At 41.4% G+C, this 22420-nt stretch overlaps 1 protein-coding gene across 1 annotated transcript in view; it reads left to right on the plus strand.

The window, feature by feature from the left end:
* The window catches only part of LOC126355358 (collagen alpha-1(XVIII) chain-like), a 586377-nt gene extending 564759 nt beyond the window's left edge, over positions 1–21618 (plus strand). Inside the window, exons 27-29 of the mRNA XM_050005652.1 lie at positions 4685–4879; positions 11942–12057; positions 19754–21618. Coding sequence (XP_049861609.1) covers positions 4685–4879; positions 11942–12057; positions 19754–20078 — 636 coding nt within the window. The 3' untranslated portion in view covers positions 20079–21618. The remainder of the gene's footprint in view (positions 1–4684; positions 4880–11941; positions 12058–19753) is intronic.
* The last annotated feature ends 802 nt before the right edge of the window (positions 21619–22420 follow it).

The following is a 22420-nucleotide window of genomic DNA, read 5'->3' on the forward strand; positions in this document are numbered from 1 at the left end:
ACCCAGTTGCTACGATCCCTGTCCTTCACAGTACCCCATGAGATAAAGTTTATTCCGTATTTCATCAATTTGTCGATGTGTTGCAAATCAAACATAACACGAGCAAGTACACAGTTCAAGGATTACAAGACTTAGTGGTGGTAATAGCAAGAAACGGCACATACGAGGTGCGACTATAAAGTAATGGGACTGATGTGAAAAAAAAATATTGCTTAAAATTTTAGTCAAGTTTAGTGTTGTCTCCTTCAAAGTAGTTCCCTTCTGCTTGTTAACACTTTTTCCAGCGCTTCTGTCTTTGATGGTAAATTTCTGGAACTCGTCTTCTGTAATATCCTCCAAGACCCTCGTCACAGCTTTTTGGACATCTTGTGTTGTTTGTAAATGGCGTCCCTTGACCGTCGTTTTGACTCTTGGAAATAGAAAAAAGTCGCACAGAGCGATATCTGGTGAATAAGGTGGCTGTGGTAGTCATGAAATTTGTTTTGAGGATAAAAATTGCTGTACTGACAAAGCAGTATGGGATGGCGCATTGTCGTGATGCAGAATCCAATTATCAGCAATGTTGGCACGGATACGAAGAACTCTTTTACGAATTTCTTTGTTGTAATATTGGTTAACTGTTTGTCCAGGAGGCACCCACTCTTTATGAAAAATTCCCTTGGAATCAAAGAAGCACACAAGCATGCATTTAAAATGGCTCAAATGGCTCTGAGCACTATGGGACTTAACATCTGAGGTCATCAGTTTCCTAGAACTTAGAACTACTTAAACCTAACTAACCTAAGGACATCACACACATCCATGCCCGAGGCAGGATTCGAACTTGCAACCGTAGTGGTCGCGCGGTTCCAAACTGAAGCGCCTAGAACCGCTCGGCCACATCGGCCGGCTGCATGCATTTCACTTTTGACTTTGACATGCGAGGTTTCTTCGGTCTGGGTGATCCCTTTGTGCACCACTGCGAACTTTGGCGTTTTGCCTCTGGATCGAACTAAAAAACAAACTTTCACAACGAGTGATAACACGGCTCAACAATTCTGGATTGATTTCCGTTTGCTGTAACAGATCGGCTGCAACATTTTTCCATGTTTCTCGCTGTTATGGTGTGAGATTTTTGGGGACCATTTTTGCACAAATCTTTCTCATACCAAGATGTTCAGTTATTATTAGATGAACCGTTTCTCTATTGATGTTCAGTTCTTCTGCAATCATTTCCACGGATAATCTTCGATCAGATTGTACGAGTTCACTCACCCTCGCCAAGTTGACATCCGTCCGTGAGGTTGATGGTCGTCCACTGCTGTCTTCATCTTCAACATTCGTTCTGCCTTCACTAAACATTTTTTGCCAACGAAAAACTTGAGATCTTGACATAATCTCTCCACAAGCCTTCTGAAGCTTACCGTAAGTTCAAATGGTTCAAATGGCTCTGAGCACTATGGGACTCTACTGCTGTGGTCATTAGTCCCCTAGAACTTAGAACTACTTAAACCTAACTAACCTAAGAACATCACACACATCCATGCCCGAGGCAGGATTCGAACCTGCGACCGTAGCAGTCGCACGGTTCCGGACTGCGCGCCTAGAACCGCGAGACCACCGCGGCCGGCCCTTACCGTAAGTTGTGGACGCAATTTTCGCGCAATTTAACACAAAAAGAAATGGTATACCATTGCGCAATGTTATGCTGTTCCTTTTCCGTGACGAGAGACACAAACACATGTTAACTTATTACAGCACAACTCACGACTGAGCAGTTGTATCGATGTGCCGCTTGGACTAGTATCAGCTTATAGACCAAGGTCAAAGATACTGTGCCTACACAAGCCTGCAGGGTTGCTTTATTGTCGCACCTCGTATGTGTTTCAGTTTCTCACCAGTCGTTAGAGCAGATTTTGTTGTTACTGCATTAAAAACTTTCATAAAGTCTATCATGGTTCTTCGACTGAGACATTTGATTGTCACTAATAACGTCTCTGTCCATGGGACCCTAAACTGAAAGAAGAAAAAAAGACCGTGGTTTTTGTTGTGACCAGACAAAACTGTTTTTGTCTCGCCATAACTGTAGGTTCCTTAATTGCTCATCAAACTAAAACACATATAATATTGGTCCTTTTTATTCGATAAAAATAAAAGATTTACATTACTTTGACACACATCTTTTCCACAGGGATGGTGGATAATTTATAACTGTCACTGACCAGCAAATCAGCACGTGCTGCACTTACTAACAAACTGTTCAACTGTTCTCTTGAGATACAATGTTCAACATTTACTAAAGAACAGTTTCATCAGAAAGTTAAACAACACGTTGGTCCTACACTGCGATGTCGACTCCTTCAGATGAGGTCACGAACTGTAACAGAGCTCTTCCATGCTCGGCTCTACCGGGTGATCAAAAACTCAGTATAAATTTGAAAACTTAATAAACAACGGAATAGTGTAGATAGAGAGGTAAAAATTGACACACATGCTTGGAATGACGTGGGGTTTTATTAGAAACGAAAAAAAAAAGTTCACAAAATGTCCGACAGATGGCGCTGGACAGCAAAACGTGAGTAACTGCTTCCGTGACGGGTGAGAGGTACGCCGATATGTTACAGAATCGCATCTTACCCAGCCTGGCTGATAAACACCTGCTGCAACGTACGATGTTTACGCAGGATGGCGCTCCACCCATATTGCTAGACGCGTGAAAGATCTCTTGCGCGCATCGTTTGGTGATGATCGTGTGCTCAGCCGCCACTTTCGTCGTGCTTGGCCTCCCAGGTCCCCAGATCTCAGTCCGTGCGATTATTGGCTTTGGGGTTAACCTGAAGTCGCAAGTGTATCGTGATCGACCGACATCTTTAGGGATGCTGAAAGACAACATCCTACGCCATTGCCTCACCATAACTCCGGACATGCTTTACAGTGCTGTTCACAACATTATTCCTCGACTACAGCTATTGTTGAGGAATGATGGTGGACATATTGAGCATTTTCAGTAAAGATCATCATCTTTGCTTTGTCTTACTTTGTTATGCTAATTATTGCTATTCTGGCCAGATGAAGCGCCATCTGTCGGACATTTTTTGAACCTTTGTATTTTTTTGGTTTTAATAAAACCCCATGTCATTCCAAGCACGTGTGTCAATTTGTACCTCTCTATCTACATTATTCCGTGATGTATTCCGTTTTACCCGGCAGCGGTGGTCTAGCGGTTCAGGCGCTCAGTCCGGAACCGCGGGACCGCTACGGTCGCAGGTTCGAATCCTGCCTCGGGCATAGATGTGTGTGATGTCCTTAGGTTAGTTAGGTTTAAGTAGTTCTAAGTTATAGGGGACTGATGACCACAGATGTTAAGTCCCATAGTGCTCAGAGCCATTTGAACCATTTTATTCAGTTTTCAAATTTGTACTGACTTTTTGATCACCCGGTATATTGACCTCAGTACGAGGGTGCTGCAGCGCTGAGAGAAGAGGAGTACTCTTCAGGGCGCTACCTGTACGTCGTTGCAGATTGCAGCAAGCCCTCGCTAATGTCTGTGGTATCAATGTGTGTTGCAGACTTTGGTGTGGCAAACGCGATCTCTGGACTGCATCACAGTTATAAGGTGGCACTAGACCGTGGTCGCCCCCCCCCTCCCCCCCCTCAGTAGCTGAGTGGTCAGCGCGACAGAATGTCAATCGTAAGGGCCCGGGTTCTATTCCCGGCTGGGTCGGAGATTTTCTCCGCTCAGGGAATAGGTATTGTATTGTCTTAATCATCATCATTTCATCCCCATCGAGGCGCAAGTCGTCGAAATGACGTCAAATCGAAAGACTTGCAGTTGGCGAACGGTCTTCCCGGCGGGCGCCCTAGTCGCATGACATTTACTAGGCCGTGAAGTGAATTACTTGTGCTGCCTGTAGTCTCATAACCTGAAAATTCCTCTGTTGCGTAGCTTTTGAAAGGTATGTGCTAAGGTCTGATCAGGGTAGCTCCAAAAAATAGTCGGTAGTTGCCAACCGCAAGGTGAAACGAGTTTGAGGAGGAGGATCTTTAATGGTTAAGAGAGACGGGCACTCGCAGTAAAAAAAACACACAGAGAGTCGCAGGTAGGTTCCCGGAGGAAGCAGACGTGTGGTGACTGCCCCTGACCAAACTTAAGCACATAAATGAGAGAAGATATATAATCATTTCAAATTGGTTTTAGTTAGATAATGTTCAGACTTAGGATCTGTATGTCCAAGGTTTGACACAGTAAGCGTTTTGTAAATTTTTTTGTAAGAGTGATTCGTGCTACAAAAATGTTTGAAATGGTAGGTTTTGTGTACGGCTTAGAATTTTAACAATATGCATATTGAGATCAACATTGTGTTTAAATCTAACAGCCTGAATCATAATCCACATCCTTTGCTTGTACTGAATATGAAAATGAGTAGTAAAGTTACGCACCAATGAAAGAACCAATGAGGGCCAAGAGTTAATTTTCCAGTACCATCTTAATGCCATTGCACAAACGGCATTGTTCTCTTAAACTTGATTGCTGAGTCAAATATATGTTGCATTTCTTGCAAAATGGAGGAGTGCAAGAAACAAGTTCACAGACACAGTCAGATGCAGGTTTGCTGAACAATCTTATTAATGATACTTTCACTCTGTTCTTGTAAAGCCAGCTTGCCCCCGTGTTCGTAGTGTAGCTGGTGCGCTCTGCCCGCAGCTGCGCCTGGCGGCGCTGAACGAGCCGCTGGCCGGAGAGATGCAGGGCGTGCGCGGCGCCGACCACGCGTGCTACCGGCAGGCTCGGCGCGCCGGTCTGCGGGGCACGTTCCGCGCGCTGCTCGCCTCGCGCGTCCAGGACCTCAGCTCCATCGTGAGGCCCTCTGACCGCCGGCTGCCTGTCGTCAACATCAAGGTAACACTCCACGAAGCACGCCCACCGGCGCTCCACTAACACACTACTGGCCATTACAATTGCCGCACCAAGAAGAAATGCAGATGATCAACGTGTATTCATTGGACAAATATGTTATACTAGAACTGACATGTGATTACATTTTCACGCAGTTTGGGTGCATACACCCTGAGAAATCAATACCCAGAACAACCACCTCTGGCCGTAATAACGGCCTTGATACGCCTGGCCATTGAGTCAGAGCTTGGATGGCGTGTACAGGTACAACTGCCCATGCAGCTCCAACACGATACCACAGTTCATCAAGAGTAGTGACTGGCGTATTGTGACGAACCAGTTGCTCGGACACCATTTTCAATTGCCGAGACATCTGGAGAATGTGCTGGCCAGGGCAGCAGTCGAACATTTTCTGTATCCAGTAAGGCCCGTACAGGACCTGCAACATGCTGTCGTGTATTATCCTGCTGAAATGTAGGGTTTCGCAGGGATCGAATGAAGGGTGGAGCCACGGGTCGTAACACATCTGAAATGTAACGTCCACTGTTCAAAGTGCTGTCAGTGCGAACAAGAGGTGACCGAGACATGTAAGCAATGTCACCCCGTACCATCACGCCGGGTGATACGCCAGTATGGCGATGACGAATACACGCTTCCAATGTGTGTTCACCGCGATGTCGCCAAACACGGATGCGACCATCATGATGCTGTAAACAGAAACAGGATTTATCCGGAAAAATGACGTTTTGCCATTCGTGCAGCCAGGTTCGTCGTTGAGAACACCATCGCATGCTCTCCTGTCTGTGATGCAGCGTCAAGGGTAACCGCAGCCATGGTCTCCGAGCTGATAGTCCATGCTGCTGCAAACGTCGTCGAACTGTTCGTGCAGATGGTTGTTGTCTTGCAAACGTCCCCATCTCTTAACTCAGGGATCGAGACGTGGCTACACGATCCGTTACAGCCATGCGGATAAGATGCCTGTCATCTCGACTGCTAGTGATACGAGGCCGTTGGGATTCGGCATGGCGTTCCGTATTACCTCCTGAATCCTCCGATTCCATACTCTGTCAACAGTCATTGGATCTCGATCAACGCGAGCAGCAATGTCGCGATACGATAAACCGCAATCGCGACAGGTTACAATCCGACCTTTATCAAACTTGAAAACGTGATGGTACGCATTTCTCCTCCTTACACGAGGCATCACAACAACGTTTCACCAGGCAACGCCGATCAACTGCTGTTTGTGTATGAGAAATCTGTTGTGAACTTTCCTCATGTCAGCAGGTTGTAGGTGTCGCCACCGGCGCCAACCTTGTGTGAATGCTCTGAAAAGCTAAACATTTGCATATCACAGCATCTTCCTCCTCTCGGCTAAATTTCGAGTCTGTAGCACGTAATCTTCGTGGTGTAGCACTTTTAATGGCCAGTAGTGTAGGTTCTATACGATAATTGCCAGCGATACCTCCATAATGCCGGAACAAAAGTGTCGATACTAGAAGAATTGCAAGATATTGATGGCCTTTTAATTACGTTCAAGGTTTCCTTTAACCAAACTCCTACCGGCACTCCAGTATTAGATTCTCAACCAGATCTGTCATGGAAACCTCGGTATGACGGAACACAGGTATCGAGTTTATTTATTTATGATGGGGACTGAAAACCCGTGATACGATATTGCCCTGCCTGTGTTATTCCGAATTCGATGCAATTTTCCCTCGGACATGCATGCATGCCAAAGGAACAGGCACTGCGGCGACTACAGCCGTTATGAAATACATTAAATGTATTCGCAATTGCGAATATGGACAGTCATCAGATGTAGAATGGAATGACAATGAAAATTTGTGCTGGACCCAAACTCTAACCCGGATTTTCCGCTTATCCCGTACAGTCGTCATACCATCTGGCTATCCGTGCAGAGCTCACAGCCACACCCAGACTTCCATATGTCGTCAACCATCTCGATAACCTGTAATCGTACATCCATTACGTATAATCCCATACGGGCGAGACATTTTACTTCGCTTTCCCAGTGTCGACGGATACATAAGATATTGCAGTGCCTGTGTTATTCTAAATTACGATGAAAAGCTACTGTGGTTTGAAGGTAAATATCCTCGACGACATACAGTAGTTTGAATCTGACCATGAGTCGTGCCCGGATAGCCAAATGGTAAAACGGCCGCTCGCCATAACCGGACAATTTGGGTTCCATTCTCGGATTGGCATCAATTTTCATTGTCGTCATTCCATTCTACAGCCGATGGTTGTCCATATTCGCAGTTGCGAATATATTTAATGTATTTCATAACGGCTGTAGTCGCCGCAGCGCCTGTTCGTTCGAACATGCATGCATGCATGTGCAAAGAAACTTTGCATCGTATTCAGAATAACACACAGACACTGCAATATCGTATTCATCCGCCGACACCGGGCAAGCGACTTTCAAGTAAAATGTCCCGCCTGTACGGGAATATACGTAATGGTTGAACGAGTACAGGTTGTGGACGCACGGTTGACGACGTAGAGAAGTTTGAGTCTGGCCGTGAATCGTGCACGGATAGCCAAGTAATAAGGCGACCGCTCGCAGGAACGGGGGTTCGAGACTCCGCCCGGCGCAAATTTCACATTCCATTCTATAGCTGATGGTTGTCCATATTCGCAATTGCGAACACATTTAATGAAAGCCCATGAAGTCGAGATCCCATATGAAATTTCCCTTATTTGGATTGATTACTTGTTTCGGCTAACAATCTGGTTATCTTCCGATATAAGATACAAAATAGGTTTTTCTCAGATTTGCAACATACAACAAGTTATCTAACTTCACATAGCAGGGTTCAAGAGTATGTACACGAATTAGTTACAGAATACCATAAAACATTCGTAATTGGTGTTGGTACCATTACAGCTCCAAACATGGTTAAATCATTTTTAAAATAACAACGTCCGTACATGGCATAATTAAAAAGAGCTTATCATCGTTCTTGGCCAGTATAAATGAACAATGGTCATACAACTGAAAATATACATTAATGTAGAGAAAAGTCAGTGAAAATAAAGCAGTATTTACATGAACAGCCATTCACTAAAATGTTGGCACCATCTGCCATACTGTTCACATTTACCACATTAACAGCAGTGTTACGAAGTGATGTAAATACTGATTATGTCAGTTACTAATTTGTAACAGCATAACATCTTTGATAAGACGGTGTCTTTTACATTTTATCATTTTATTGGCTATTTCCTTATGCAAATATTGATTTATTTTCACTGCCTCTTCCCTGTACTAATGTATAGTTTCAATTGTATGACCAACGTTCAATTACATTGGCCATGTACAATGAAAAGCTGTTTTGAATTATGTCATGCACGCTTGTTATTTTAAGAAAGATTTCAACGATGTATGAAGCCGTAATGATACCAAGGCTAATGAAGAAAGCTTTATTGTATGTATTCTGTAACTAATTCGTGTACACAGGGTGTACCATAATTAATGGCGTTAACGCATGCAGTTGGAAGTACACGATACTAGAAGCAAAAAAGTCTCAGTAGACATAGGGATGAAAATGCATTACTTCAGAGCTATGAGCACTTGCTCATCTTTGCTACTTTGAAACACAACTCTTCTAATGATCAAGTGCTCGTAACTTTTAAGGTATGCGCTTTAAAGCAAATGTTTTCTGTACTTTTTTCTTATTTTGGTCCGTACTGCCACTTCCCAAAATATGGAAAGCAAAGAACTTGCAGTAGAAGAGATTTGTTTCACAGTATCGAAGATGAACAATTGCTCGAAGCTCTTACGGTATGCATTTTCGAACCTATGTTTACTGAGACTTTTTTGCTTCTAGTATCGTTTACTTTCAACTGTATGCGTTTACGCCATTAATTATAATACACCCTGTATTCTCCTGAACCCTGCTTCAATACCATTTGCAGTTATGTAACCTGTTGTATATCGCTACTATGAGAAAAAACGTTAGACCTGAAGATTGCTAGATTGTTTGCCGAAACTAATAAGCAATCTAAATAAGGACGATTTCATGTGCGATCTTGACATCATGGGTTTTCAATCCCCAACGTAAAAAAAATTATAACAGATCGCATATCCACTAGTTTATCATGTCAACAAACATGATCAAATAATGTATATCGACAGTTTTGGAAGGTATTCGTTGCTTTTTGTGTACACTCCTGGAAATGAAAAAAAGAACACATTGACACCGGTGTGTCAGACCCACCATACTTGCTCCGGACACCGAAAGGGCTGTACAAGCAATGATCACACGCACGGCACAGCGGACACACCAGGAACCGCGGTGTTGGCCGTCGAATGGCGCTAGCTGCGCAGCATTTGTGCACCGCCGCCCTCAGTGTCAGCCAGTTTGCCGTGGCATACGGAGCTCCACCGCAGTGTTTAACACTGGTAGCATGCCGCGACAGCGTGGACGTGAACCGTATGTGTAATTCACGGACTTTGAGCGAGGGCGTATAGTGGGCATGCGGGAGGCCGGGTGGACGTACCGCCGAGTTGCTCAATATGTGGGGCGTGAGGTCTCCACAGTACATCGATGTTGTCGCCAGTGGTCAGCGGAAGGTGCACGTGCCCGTCGACCTGGGACCGGACCGCAGCGACGCACGGATGCACGCCAAGACCGTAGGATCCTACGCAGTGCCGTAGGGGACAGCACCGCCACTTCCCAGCAAATTAGGGACACTGTTGCTCCTGGGGTATCGGCGACGACCATTCGCAACCGTCTCCATGAAGCTGGGCTACGGTCCCGCACACCGTTAGGCCGTCTTACGCTCACGCCCCAACATCGTGCAGCCCGCCTCCAGTGGTGTCGCGACAGGCGTGAATGGAGGGACGAATGGAGACGTGTCGTCATCAGCGATGAGAGTCGCTTCTGTCTTGGTGCCAATGATGGTCGTATGCATGTTTGGCGCCGTGCAGGTGAGCGCCACAATCAGGACTGCATACGACCGAGGCACACAGGGCCAACACCCGGCATCATGGTGTGGGGAGCGATCTCCTACACTGGCCGTACACCTCTGGTGATCGTCGAGGGGACACTGAATAGTGCACGGTACATCCAAACCATCATCGAACCCATCGTTCTACCATTCCTAGACCGGCAAGGGAACTTGCTGTTCCAACAGGACAATGCACGTCCGCATGTATCCCGTGCCACCCAACGTGCTCTAGAAGGTGTAAGTCAACTACCCTGGCCAGCACGATCTCCGGATCTGTCCCCCATTGAGCATGTTTGGGACTGGATGAAGCGTCGTCTCACGCGGTCTGCACGTCCAGCACGAACGCTGGTCCAACTGAGGCGCCAGGTGGAAATGGCATGGCAAGCCGTTCCACAGGACTACATCCAGCATCTCTACGATCGTCTCCATGGGAGAATAGCAGCCTGCATTGCTGTGAAAGGTGGATATACACTGTACTAGTGCCGACATTGTGCATGCTCTGTTACCTGTGTCTATGTGTCTGTGGTTCTGTCAGTGTGATCATGTGATGTATCTGACCCCAGGAATGTGTCAATAAAGTTTCCCCTTCCTGGGACAATGAATTCACGGTGTTCTTATTTCAATTTCCAGGAGTATATTTTACTCTAGTAAGTCTGTGCATTCCTGCACTAGACAGGTCGCAGGTTCGAATCCTGCTCGGGCATGGATGTGTGTGATGTCCTTAGGTTAGTTAGGTTTAAGTAGTTCTAAGTTCTAGGGGACTGATGACCTCAGAAGTTAAGCACCATAGTGCTCAGAGCCATTTTTGACTGATAACTGAGCACATGGAAACAGAGAACTGCGTGAGGGAATGGTCTGGTCAACGGGGATCGATGCAGCATTAGAACTGCCAAGCTAGGCCCATCGCCACCGACAGGTAAACACCTGGGTCAGTGGCTCTGCCCATACCACACCTCGCCAGCGCTCTCCGTGAAGCGCTCAGTACTATTCCGCTGTATCCACTCGATGTTAGCTGGTGTGAATATTAAAACGGGTATCAATACCAATACCTGAAACTGTATCGATATACTAATAATATCGGAACAGAAATATCGACAACAAAAGTATCGCAAAGAAGTGATTTCTTTTTTCTTTTTCTTTATAAGCTTTCCTTAAACAAAATGCTTTAGGGTGACCTAATACCAGATTCAATACGATATTTGATATCGATACCAGCACAGAAAATTGCTTAATACGTCGTTAGTATTAGAACAATGGTAACGACAGCGAAGGTACCACAAAGCATTGCTTTTTTATGTAATATTAAACCGGAAACACTATCTAGATGTTCTGAAAAATAGTTTTTATGCATTTTTAAATTTTTCTGAGACACAAAATGCTTACTTAAAGCACAAATCGTAATACTGATAATTTATTGCCATGAACAAACTTTAGTATAAAATCAAACACCAAAGGAAAATTATCCCAAATACTCATCAGAGGCACTCCACAAAACGATTTCATTTGTGGCTTGAGGTTCTCTTTCCTTTACTAGCTTAGAGCATGGAAAGGTTATTGAAAATACAGTTCCCTTGAACTGCCGGTTTTAAAATGGTCATCAACTGCCAACAAACTGAGTTTTCCTGGACACAGAGCTCCAGAGCTACGTAAACAGGTACGTAGTATCAGTTTTTGTGGAAAGGATATTATAAACTAAAACATATTGAAACTACGAGAAAAAATACAACCAAAAATATGTATCTTCAGAAAAATGTTGGCATGACTTCGTGGAATCCTGCTAACTCCATCTCTCTTCGACCAGCATACTTTGTTGACACTGACAACGTCTCTGTCGATAGGGCCCTAAAATGAAAGAAAGAAAACAGGCAGTGGTAGCGAAGTGATGGTACGCCGTGACATCGTAAATTCATTTTTGCTGCCTGTAGTCAATCCAGCAAATGCTATAATGAATGCCTTACACCGTATATTCAATATGAAAATTAAATCAATAAAATCTCTATGTAAATCCACGAGATACTCGCTGGTGGCATATCTTGCATGCTTGATTAACAGTAGACGAACACTTATATTATCTTTTTTCTTCAGGGCGAGATGCTCTTCCACTCGTGGAAAGAAATGTTCAACGGGAAAGAAGGACTGCTGCCCGAGGATGCAACGATATATAGTTTCAACGGGAAGAACATAGTGAAGGACAGCACGTGGTAAGCACATTTTTACATCCCACTGGCAATTTCTCTCAAACGGAAATTTTTTTGCCTTTAAAAGAATTGCAAAGAACTAATTTCTCACAGTGGATGGTAAGTACTAATTACAGCATGTCCAGCAAAGTCAACATAGAATAAACTCGAGTTATATTATATACCCCCTTCCCCCTCTAAGTAGTTTGAAGACATATCTAAATTGGTAGTTGTGAAAGCGATATTTGTTTTCTGCTTGTCGTTAAATTTATAGTTCAGAAGATAGCTCAGTTACTTATGAGGCATAAAAATACTAGAAGTGGAACAGATGGACAATATAATCGAGAACGAAAAATTTGCATAGAATGTCACATTCTTGAACTACCGAACTGTTGCTATTCAGCGTATCACTGGATGGCAGTGCTTTCTTTGAATCGTCTTACTGTAACCAACTGCTAAACCTAGAGTAACCTCTGCTTTCGCAGCCATGCATCATCTGATTGACTCAATCAGGCACTAATAAGTCCCTGCTGAGCCGTTTCAGATGCATCTCATAACTTTTACACGGTGCGTGGCTGAGGGTTCTAATAGCGAACTCGACGTCAGTGGCAGTTTCGCCAACCTTCGGTTGATTTAACGTCCGGAAAAGCTGGTGCTGAGAAAGTACACTATATGCTTAACGTGTTCGTCAAGCCATGGATGAACACTTCTGCCGTTTGAGATAGACGTACTGCATTAGCAACGGAATGTAACCATAGAGAGAAGCCCATGAATTTTGATCCACTGCACGTTCTTTAGACCAGAATAACTCTCACTGAATAGAATGCAATGCATTTAGATTGCAAATGATCGCCCTCTAGTGTGTACTGCTACGGGTTCATCGTTCAAAGCAAAGAAAAATTACGTCGCAGTCGTTTAAGTAATAACCTTAGGGACCGATCGAGGACGGATTAGTTAAGACAGGTGACTGGAACTTTAGGATGTGCAGGGTTCTAATCTCTGCCTATCTACCCCGGTTTAGGTTTTTAGTGATTCCCTTAAATAGTTTAAGGTGAATGCTGCTACGATTCCTATGAAAAGGATATTGCTGATCTCCTGTGCAATCCGAGCCTGATGTTCCACGGATAATAACCTTGTCTTTAAAGAAACAGTGAACCCTTATCTTCCATTTTCTTACTAAATGATCTTAATGAACAGCTGGACGTTGTCTGATATCTTAACCAAACTGGTGAAAGGTTGTTTGCATGAGGATTAGTAAAACAAGCGTCAGACAATGATATTTCTACAACCCCGCTGAGTCAACACAGTAGCTGTTGCAAGATATTGGAACATCGGTGTTTCTCACCGCACACCGCCATGTTCACGTGGCTCAAGCAGCACCAGAGATATAGAATATCATAGAATGGCAACTGTGAATAAAGTTCAACAACCCTCCGCCATCCTTTATGCTGTTTATCAATTACAGCAAGAAACAAAACTATTCCTGACTATATTGTACGAACATTTGATTTATATAGTCTTTCAGCAGTGAGTTTAATACATTCACACAAAATACTCTAGTCGCAGACGTCGATTGCGTCACGTTTAGAGTGAGAAGACACGTTCCGAAGAATTCAGTTTGGGACCATTCTTCCCGTGGTTTAATACGTTCTTTTCTATACATGAGATATCAAAAATTTAAAGAAATGGAAAACCTGTAGAAGATACGTGTAATGCACAAGTCCCAGAGACAGTGTTCAAAGAGAAACGGCCTAAAAAACTTTGCTTTTCTATAAACTGTACATAGCATGTAGTTAAATTTATATTTCAATTTGAAAGAAGTGAAATTAACTACGTGCTACATAGGTCAAATACGGAAACTTTGACTTACGAATCAGGTACGATACAACAATACACCCAGCCAGTCGAATATGGATTATTTTAAGTTCATGAAATTAGTGCTTAAAACACTACCTAGCTGAAATGTCTTTCTCCTGAATCAGTTGATAATCTTCTCGTTACATAGATCCAAATTTTATAAAATGACTACCCATGTAAGAAAGGATACCAATATTGTTTCATAGAGTAATTTACAGTTTGCACATTTTACTTTGCGTACAAACGGTTCCCACTACAATTTGAAGTTATAATTTAAAACTACTAACTACATTTTTAGGTGAAACTATAATTCATTTAAAATTTAACACAAAGCAGCAAAAGCAATTACAGTAGTTTTGTTTCTCATAAATGTGAAAAACTATATCAGTTATTTTATAATACTCTCACAAAAGAGATGTAATTTACCACACCCTCCATCCCAAAACTAAGTTTTCTTAAATTTCGACATTGTCTGTGGAGCGCATCTATATGGTGCAAACATTGATTACAACAACAGTCAAGATGGCAATAACATTTGTTTATATGACCTGTTTCTACTTATGTTAAAGCCATCCTTAGATATTTTGGCCCCCCTGTGGCTGATACTGGCGGGTCCGTTTTTCACGTGATACTACGATCGTGCACTTTAACATAAGCCGAAACTGGTCATATAAACTAATTTAATTGCGATCTCGACTGTTGTTTTAATCAAACTAAGTTACCAGTCACAAGAAACACTTAACGCTCTTATGTTCCTCACGTTTCGGAAATCCTACAAAGTAGTTAATATGCAAACCTTTGTTAAGAATCTTCATCGACGCAGAATTCTGGGAATATCACCTGCCTTAAGTTACATGACAAGGAAACCTTGGATGTAACAAGCGCTAACACGAGTAAACAACAAATTAATGCACACTAAATACAGCACAGTTACAGAGCATATATAAAAATATGTACTGAACACCAGTATCCAATCTTTTTTTTCAGATATGTCCATGTATTTATATTCCGAACACAAGGCAGGCACGATTTCGGAAACATATCCAGCAGTTATGTAACTTACAAATCGAAACAAAACTCTCTCGCTTTCGCAACGACGACCACGTAAAATGTGGCTTCTAATAGTTTGGAATAGTACCACATGCAGCGCTGAGTAACGTGCGTCAGCCTCTCTGTGTGTTCTAAAGGTGACAGGGATAAAATCAACAGTTCGTACAGAAACCAGACTGCAGTTATAAGACTCGAAGGACGTGGAAGGGAGGCCGCACTGGAAAAGACGGTGAGAAAGGGCTGCAGCCCATCCTCATCTTACACAGTCCTTACACTGAGCAAGCAATAAAGGAAACCATTGAGAAATCTGGTAAGGGTATTAACATTGAGCAAGACGAAATAAAAAATCTGCAGTTTGTCAATGACATTGTAATTCTGTCATAGACGGCAAAGGACGTAGAAAATCAATTGAACGGAATGGATAGTATCTTGGAAAGAGGCTACAAGATGAATATCAACAAAATTAAAACAAGGGTAACGGAGTGTAATAAAATTAAGTCTGGAGTAGCTAAGAGAGTTAGATTAGTAAATGAGACATTAAAAGTTATGGAAGATTTTGTTATTTGGGCAGCAAGAGAACTGACAATGGCCGAAGCAGAGAGGATTAAAATGCAGACTGGCAATAGCACGAAAATAATTTGTGAAACTTGTTCAGATTGAATAGAAATTTAAAAATTTGTTTGTAGAGTAGTCTTGAACGGAAGTGAGACGTGGACGACAATCAAATGTGAAAAGAAGAAAACAGAACGTTTTAAAATGTGCTGCTACAGAAGAATGCTGAAGACTGGATGGGTAGTTTGCGAAACTAATGAGGAGGTACCAAACAGAATAAGGTAAAAAATAAATTTGTCACTAAACTTGACTAAAAGAAGGGATCGATTGCTAGGACACATTCTGAGGCATAAAGGAACTGAAATTTGGTAGTGAAGGGAAGTGTGGATGGCAAAAATTGTAGAGAGAGATGAAGACATAAATAAAGTAAGTACAAAAACATGAGGGTTGCAGTAGTTATGCAGAGACGAAGTAGTTCGTGCACTATAAATTAGCGTGTACAGCTGTATCAAACCAGTCTTCGAACTAAAGACCACAAGAACAATTAAGGTCATTTTTACCACTAATGTTGAAGCTGTAGACATTATTTACATTTTTCCAGTTGTGTTGCACTATTTATAATGAATTTAATTAGTGAACAGAGTAAATAAAAATAATGTAATAATCTTATTGGGAGATTTCAATGCTCAGTTGGGAAAAGAAAGGAAATATAAAGATATAATTGGAAAATGGAGTCCACATAAATTTACAAATAAAAACGGTCAAAGACTTGTAGAACTCTGCAGAGAACACAACCTATATCTAAATCAACATACTTTAAAAGGAAGCTAAGTAAACTAAAAACATGGAAACATCCAGACTGGAGGAAGGGGGAGTGGCAGCTAGACCATGTATGTATGGACAAAAATTTTCATAAGGAGATCCACAATTTTATAGTACTGAGAGGAGTAGACACAGGCTCAGACCATTATATAGTTAAAATTAAAATCAAATTCACTCCATTAAAGAAGAGGACCGGAAAAACTAATAAAATAAAAAGGAGGTTTGACCCACATCAGCTAATTAAAAATAATAAATACCAACAAATAACACAAACCATCAAATTAACAGATGATCTAGAACAACTAACTAGTTCCTAATCTTAAAAAAGAAGCTGAGAATCTAGCCCCCTTGAACCCCCGAAGGAAACATGCATGGTGGACATCAGAATGTGACAAATTCCATGAAGATAGACACCAAGTATGATTAAAGTTTCAAACACATAAAACGAAGATAATGCCATTATCCTAAAAAATGAAAGAAAAAAATTCACACAAAATATTAGAAGAATCAAGAGAGGATTCCATAAAGATATTATAAACTGTATAGAAGATAATTATCATAAAACCAACTCCAGGAACTACTATAAAATCTTTGGGAAACAACTACAACAATATGAGGCCCCTACACTAATACTGAAAGATGAAGATGGAAAAATGACACACAATAACATGGAAAATGCAGAAACCATGGCAAAAGCATTTAACAAACTTCTGAATTGCGAGGAACCCTTACAAATCAACATAAATACCCTAATAAAAACCAAACCTAAGAAAATAGGCCCTCCAATTTTCCAAGAAGTAGAATGAATTCTTAAAGAACAAAAAAATTATAAGGCATGTGGAGAAGATCAGGTTTTTGTTGAAATGTGGAAATATGCAAGTGACACAGTCAAACCCTCCTTACACATGGCTCTAACAAAACTTTGGGTAACAGAACGACTCCCCAAACATTGGACCACAGCTATCACCCAACCACTACACAAAAAGGGAGATAAGAGCAACCCAGACAACTACAGACGAATCTCCCTCCTAGTTTGCACATACAAAATTCTATCCAAGATCCTACATGAAAGAATCAAGGAGCAATTAGAACAGGAGTTATGGGAATATCAGGGAGATTTCAGACCATGGAAAAGCTGTGCAGAGCAGGTAATTAGTTTAAAATTGATTATGGCATACTACAAGAAACAGAACAAACCTCTGGCAATAACATTTGTAGATTTTAAGAAGGCATATGACTGTCTCCACAGACCTTCAGTATTAAAAATTTTAAGAAATCTAGGACTCCATCCAAAACTAATTAAAATAATACAACTCATTGTAACTAACACCAAATCAAAAGTGAAGTTTAGAGGACAAATTTCGGAACAATTCCTCATAAAAACAAGCTTAAGACACGGTGACTGCCTATCACCATTACTGTTCAACTGTGCACTGGAATACATAATGATAGAATGGTACAATGACAATCCAAAGATGATAAGAATTGGAAGCGCAAAAGGTGATATTAGTTTAAACTGCTTGGGATTCACTGATGATCATGCTCTCCTAGCCAACACCGTTCGAGAAGCCAGGCAACAAGTGAAATCACCACAAGAAATAGCAGAGAAAGTAGGCCTTAGAATATCATTTAAAAAAACGGCGATTATGCTAACTAATCCACCACTTGCAAACAAAATTACAATAGGAGAACAGGAAATCAAAATTGTTGATAAATTTAAATATTTAGACGAATTAATAACATAGAATCTAAATCTGCCATCATGGCAGAAAAGAATAAAAAAACTTAACTACGCAAATTACATTACCAAAACTACATACAACAAAAAAAGCGTATCTATACATGCAAAATTAAAACACTATAAAACAGTTACACAACCAGAAATAACTTATGCAGCTGAAACTATCTTCAAAACAACTAATACAGCAGAAATTGACAGAGTACTAAAAATAGAAAGAAGAATAATTAGGACATGTATAAACAAACAGTATAAAGTAAATGGACATTGGAAAATAGCATCAAATGAAACAGTATATAAGAAAATAGAACCAGTCATGAGCATGATTAGGAAGAAACGCATCTCATTCTTTGGACATCTGATGAGAACCCCCGAAAACAGAATTATTAAAAAAATAATCCAAGAATTGGGAAATAGCAAGAACGACATCAAATGGATCACAGAAATTAAGGAAGATATAAAAGAACTCCAAATTACAGCAGATGATCTAAAAAACAAGACAGAGAAAACCAGAATACTGCAAGAGACGTAAACCAGACTACAAATGAAAATCAATAAAAGGAGTACAGGAAGAGTGGTCTCAGATGAAGAAAGAAAGAAAATATCTGAATGAATGAAGAAATATTGGGCAGACAGAAGAGCAAAACACCTTTCATATAAGAATAGACTCTAATAATTATATTACCTAAATATAATATTAAGCTACTGTTGAGCCAAATTGTATACCTGTGTAACAACTTGTTTACAGCTTTGTATTTTTGACTAGAGTGGTCCAATGAAGGCCATAAAATAAATAATAGTAACAATAATAATAATAATAAAGTGAATGTAATGTGACGTCGACGAGACGGTAAACGTTAGTAAGTTAGCTACTTGTTGAATAGTTCATTTAAACGATTCTTTTCTCAAAACGATGTGGAACGAGTCATTTTACAGTATAATTATGTATAAATGTTCAGTGTTAACATAAATGAACACATTATTCTTTAATCCTTATCGTGCAGCTACATTATACTTACTGCCCAGTTTTGCAATAAGTACTTCCTTTGTAAGTCATGAACTACCTCAGAAAATTATTCCATATGACATTACTGAGTGAAAATATTGTTTCCAAGACTATGAGTTATACTAAGAGCGAAAGTAGTGGACCTTAAATATTTGCGTTGTTCAGTAGTATGCTTCTTCCAGTTCAGGTTTTCATCAGTATGCACAACAAAAAATTTTGAGCATTCTACCCTAGTTAATGACTCCTGTTTATGTGCTACGTCAATTGTTGGTATGAAATGGACCATAGTGTGGTTTTTTTTTTTTTTCAAAATTTAGGGAGAGTCCATTTCAGAGAACGACTTCATAATTTCTTAAAAAACGTAATTAACAATCTTCTGTTGCTTTCTCTCTGGTGGAATTTACTATAACACTTGTATTGTGTATAACAAGCACTAGATCTGTTTGTTGTATACTATCCGATGCGTGGTTTTCGAGATATTTCAGTGTCTCCAGTTAAAATGAAGACCCTGTATAATGAGTAGGAGTGGACCCAAAACTGAACCCTGTGGTACTCCTTTTGTGATTTCAATAAAATTTTCTGTCTTTCCATCAGTGCTCGAATTATTCGGCACAACTTTTTTCATTCTGCTCATGGATCGGCGTTCCTCTCGCGATAACTGCCCTTTCCTGATTGTTCTTTTCCGCTTGGCACAGGCCTACCAAGATGGTGTGGCACGGTTCGAGGCCCGACGGCGAGCGCCGCACGGACGCCTACTGCAACGCATGGCAGTCAAGCGGCGGCGAGGGGCTGGCAGCGTCTCTGGCGTCGCGACGCCTACTGGAGCAGGCGCGCGCGCCCTGCCGCAGCCGCCTCGCCGTGCTCTGCATAGAAGCCACCAGTCAGCTCTCCTACCGGCGCCGCCGCAAGACAGACGCTGGTGACGGCAGCGGCGGCGGGGGCGTGGCGGAGGGCGGCGAAGGCGTCCGTGAAAAGGAAGAAGCCGTCCCAGCTCAGGGGGACAGCGGCAGGAGCGAGTAGTGTCCCCACAAGCTGCAAACGAGAAGTCGCCTTACAGTCAATCGTGGCGATAACGCCACCTATTACTTGCACCAGAGGACTATTGTAAACAAAAACTCAGGTGTCTCCCCTGTTTTAGCTTCGGTGTCCGTCGAACAAAGTTTCATCGACACGAAGCTTCATCGACACACGGCGAGTGTCCCGAGTGTTTGCATAAACTGGTCAAAAGTATGTTTACTGTGTGTTTTAAAATTACGCAGACTCATTTTTTCAGTGAGTATGGAACTTCTACTGTGTGCCAAATGGACCTTACCATCCGTGCATCAAGTCTTCATCTAGGAACTTCACAGTCGTACGACATTGCACTATAGAGCTACAGCTGTATCAGAAATCCCACCCCCTCTCCGCAACTTCCTCTTACGAAAATTTTGTCTTGCATCAGAATCTCAAAATTGTGTTCAAACAGTTTATGCCGTACTTTCATAATAACCACTATTTGTGATAACAAACCGCCTCCGTAGCATACTGGTCTCTGCTTTGGCTGTCGCGAGGCTGATCTGAGATCGAATCTTGGTAATCTCCAGGATTTTGTACATCAGGACCTCACAGACTACACTCGGCCTCGAGAAGACTGTTGACAGAATCGTTAACGCTAAGTAGTCGATCTGTTTTGTGAAAACCGACTATAACGGCCAGAAGATCTCTGTGTGCAAACCACATGTAACTGCATGACAGCCAATGACAGTTTCAGGTTCAAATATCGGTCTACGTGACAGCAGAGTGTGTAATTTCGATACCATGTTTACTGACAGCCCCATACACAAAGAGAATTTTCCAAAACTGATACAGCTGTGCATATTAAGTAAAGCAAAGAATCATGAAAGCGACAGAGATTCATGTGAGGAGCATCATTTTGGCGAGTAAGATTTGGGAATTTAAATTCATTAATTTATCATAGACTTTGACGTATGTACAAAGTTCAGAGACCAATTCCATCTGCACTGATTTCAGTGAGTCATGCCGGATAGAAACACACGAAATACAACAAACGGCACCCGAAGAAAATCACAAAATGAAATTTCTGTACAACTGAATAATTATTCGATTACGCATTTGCACGTAAAGAACAAGAACTAATTGCACGAGGAATTATCAGTTATCACGGGAATTGTATTGCTGGATCAGTGATAAAATTAAGTAGAGATTAGTACAGGAGTATGTTACAGATGGCACGCGACGTGATTCTGTGCCTGCAGCAATACACTCATCATCCAAGTGAGCAGAAGTGTATTTTCACGTAACGTTTCTTGATATCGAATTCGTGAAGTATTTCGCGTAATGTTTAAATTTTTTGTACTGATAAATTATTTTAGTTACTTATTATATATATTTTGTAAGCTGTAATTAAATTATTGTCAGAATAATGTGTAATAATATGTGTATACTAGTCAATAACAAATTTTTATCACTGTCCTCTGTAAAAACTTTCCATTGTAAATTCATTTTTGAAATAACAACACTTCCCAATTAGAACACTCAAAGGAGTTGCTTAAAAGAGTTTGATTTGCTCTGGGAAAGAAACCTTAATTTATGCTTCACTAGAAGTAAATTAACCCTATAACTTTAGTTTCATAGTCTTATTTTACAACTAAACGTACCAATGAGATCCAAGACGTCCTAGATCAATAACCGGACAGGTTGTTTTGTTTTCCAAAAAATAACAAATGTACTACATTTTGCGTGAAATTGGCGACGCCATGAACTACTCGCGGAAATATCATAGAAAAAAGTAAAGATTCATGATTATCAAATTTCATCATTAGACATTTGCTATCAACCATTGGCTTCGTTCTGCTGTGGCGAGAGCTAAATATTCCAAACGTGCCTTCCGAAGTTTTCATATAAACCGTGGGAGAAGATACTGTGACTGGGAGTGAAGTGTGATCATATGCAGCTATAAAACACAATAAAATAATGTAAATTGTGCTGAGTGTAGACTCGTGCCAGCGGTATTCATCATATTCTGTGCTGTGACATTTCATTCAGTTGAGCTCTTTCATTCATTCTGAATAACATCGCGAAGATTCACTGGACTCAGTGTAAGTGTTAAATTATTTAGCTTGATCACCTTTCTTTTTCCATTAACAGGCACATAATTGAGAATCATACATTCAAACGCAAAATTTCATCATCAGCTTCCTTGACAAACGTAATGGAATCATGATGTTGCAAGTACTTAGTTCACGACAGGCTCTAGCGACTCCGAAACCGATCCTCAAGAACACAGTTGTTGATGTATACTTGTCTGTCAGAAGAATATCGGCACACAGCCAAAATAAACCACTGTGGTTCTTGCTTGAAAT

This window comes from Schistocerca gregaria, chromosome 3 (genome assembly GCF_023897955.1).
Source record: "Schistocerca gregaria isolate iqSchGreg1 chromosome 3, iqSchGreg1.2, whole genome shotgun sequence".
Classification (NCBI taxonomy): domain Eukaryota; kingdom Metazoa; phylum Arthropoda; class Insecta; order Orthoptera; family Acrididae; genus Schistocerca; species Schistocerca gregaria.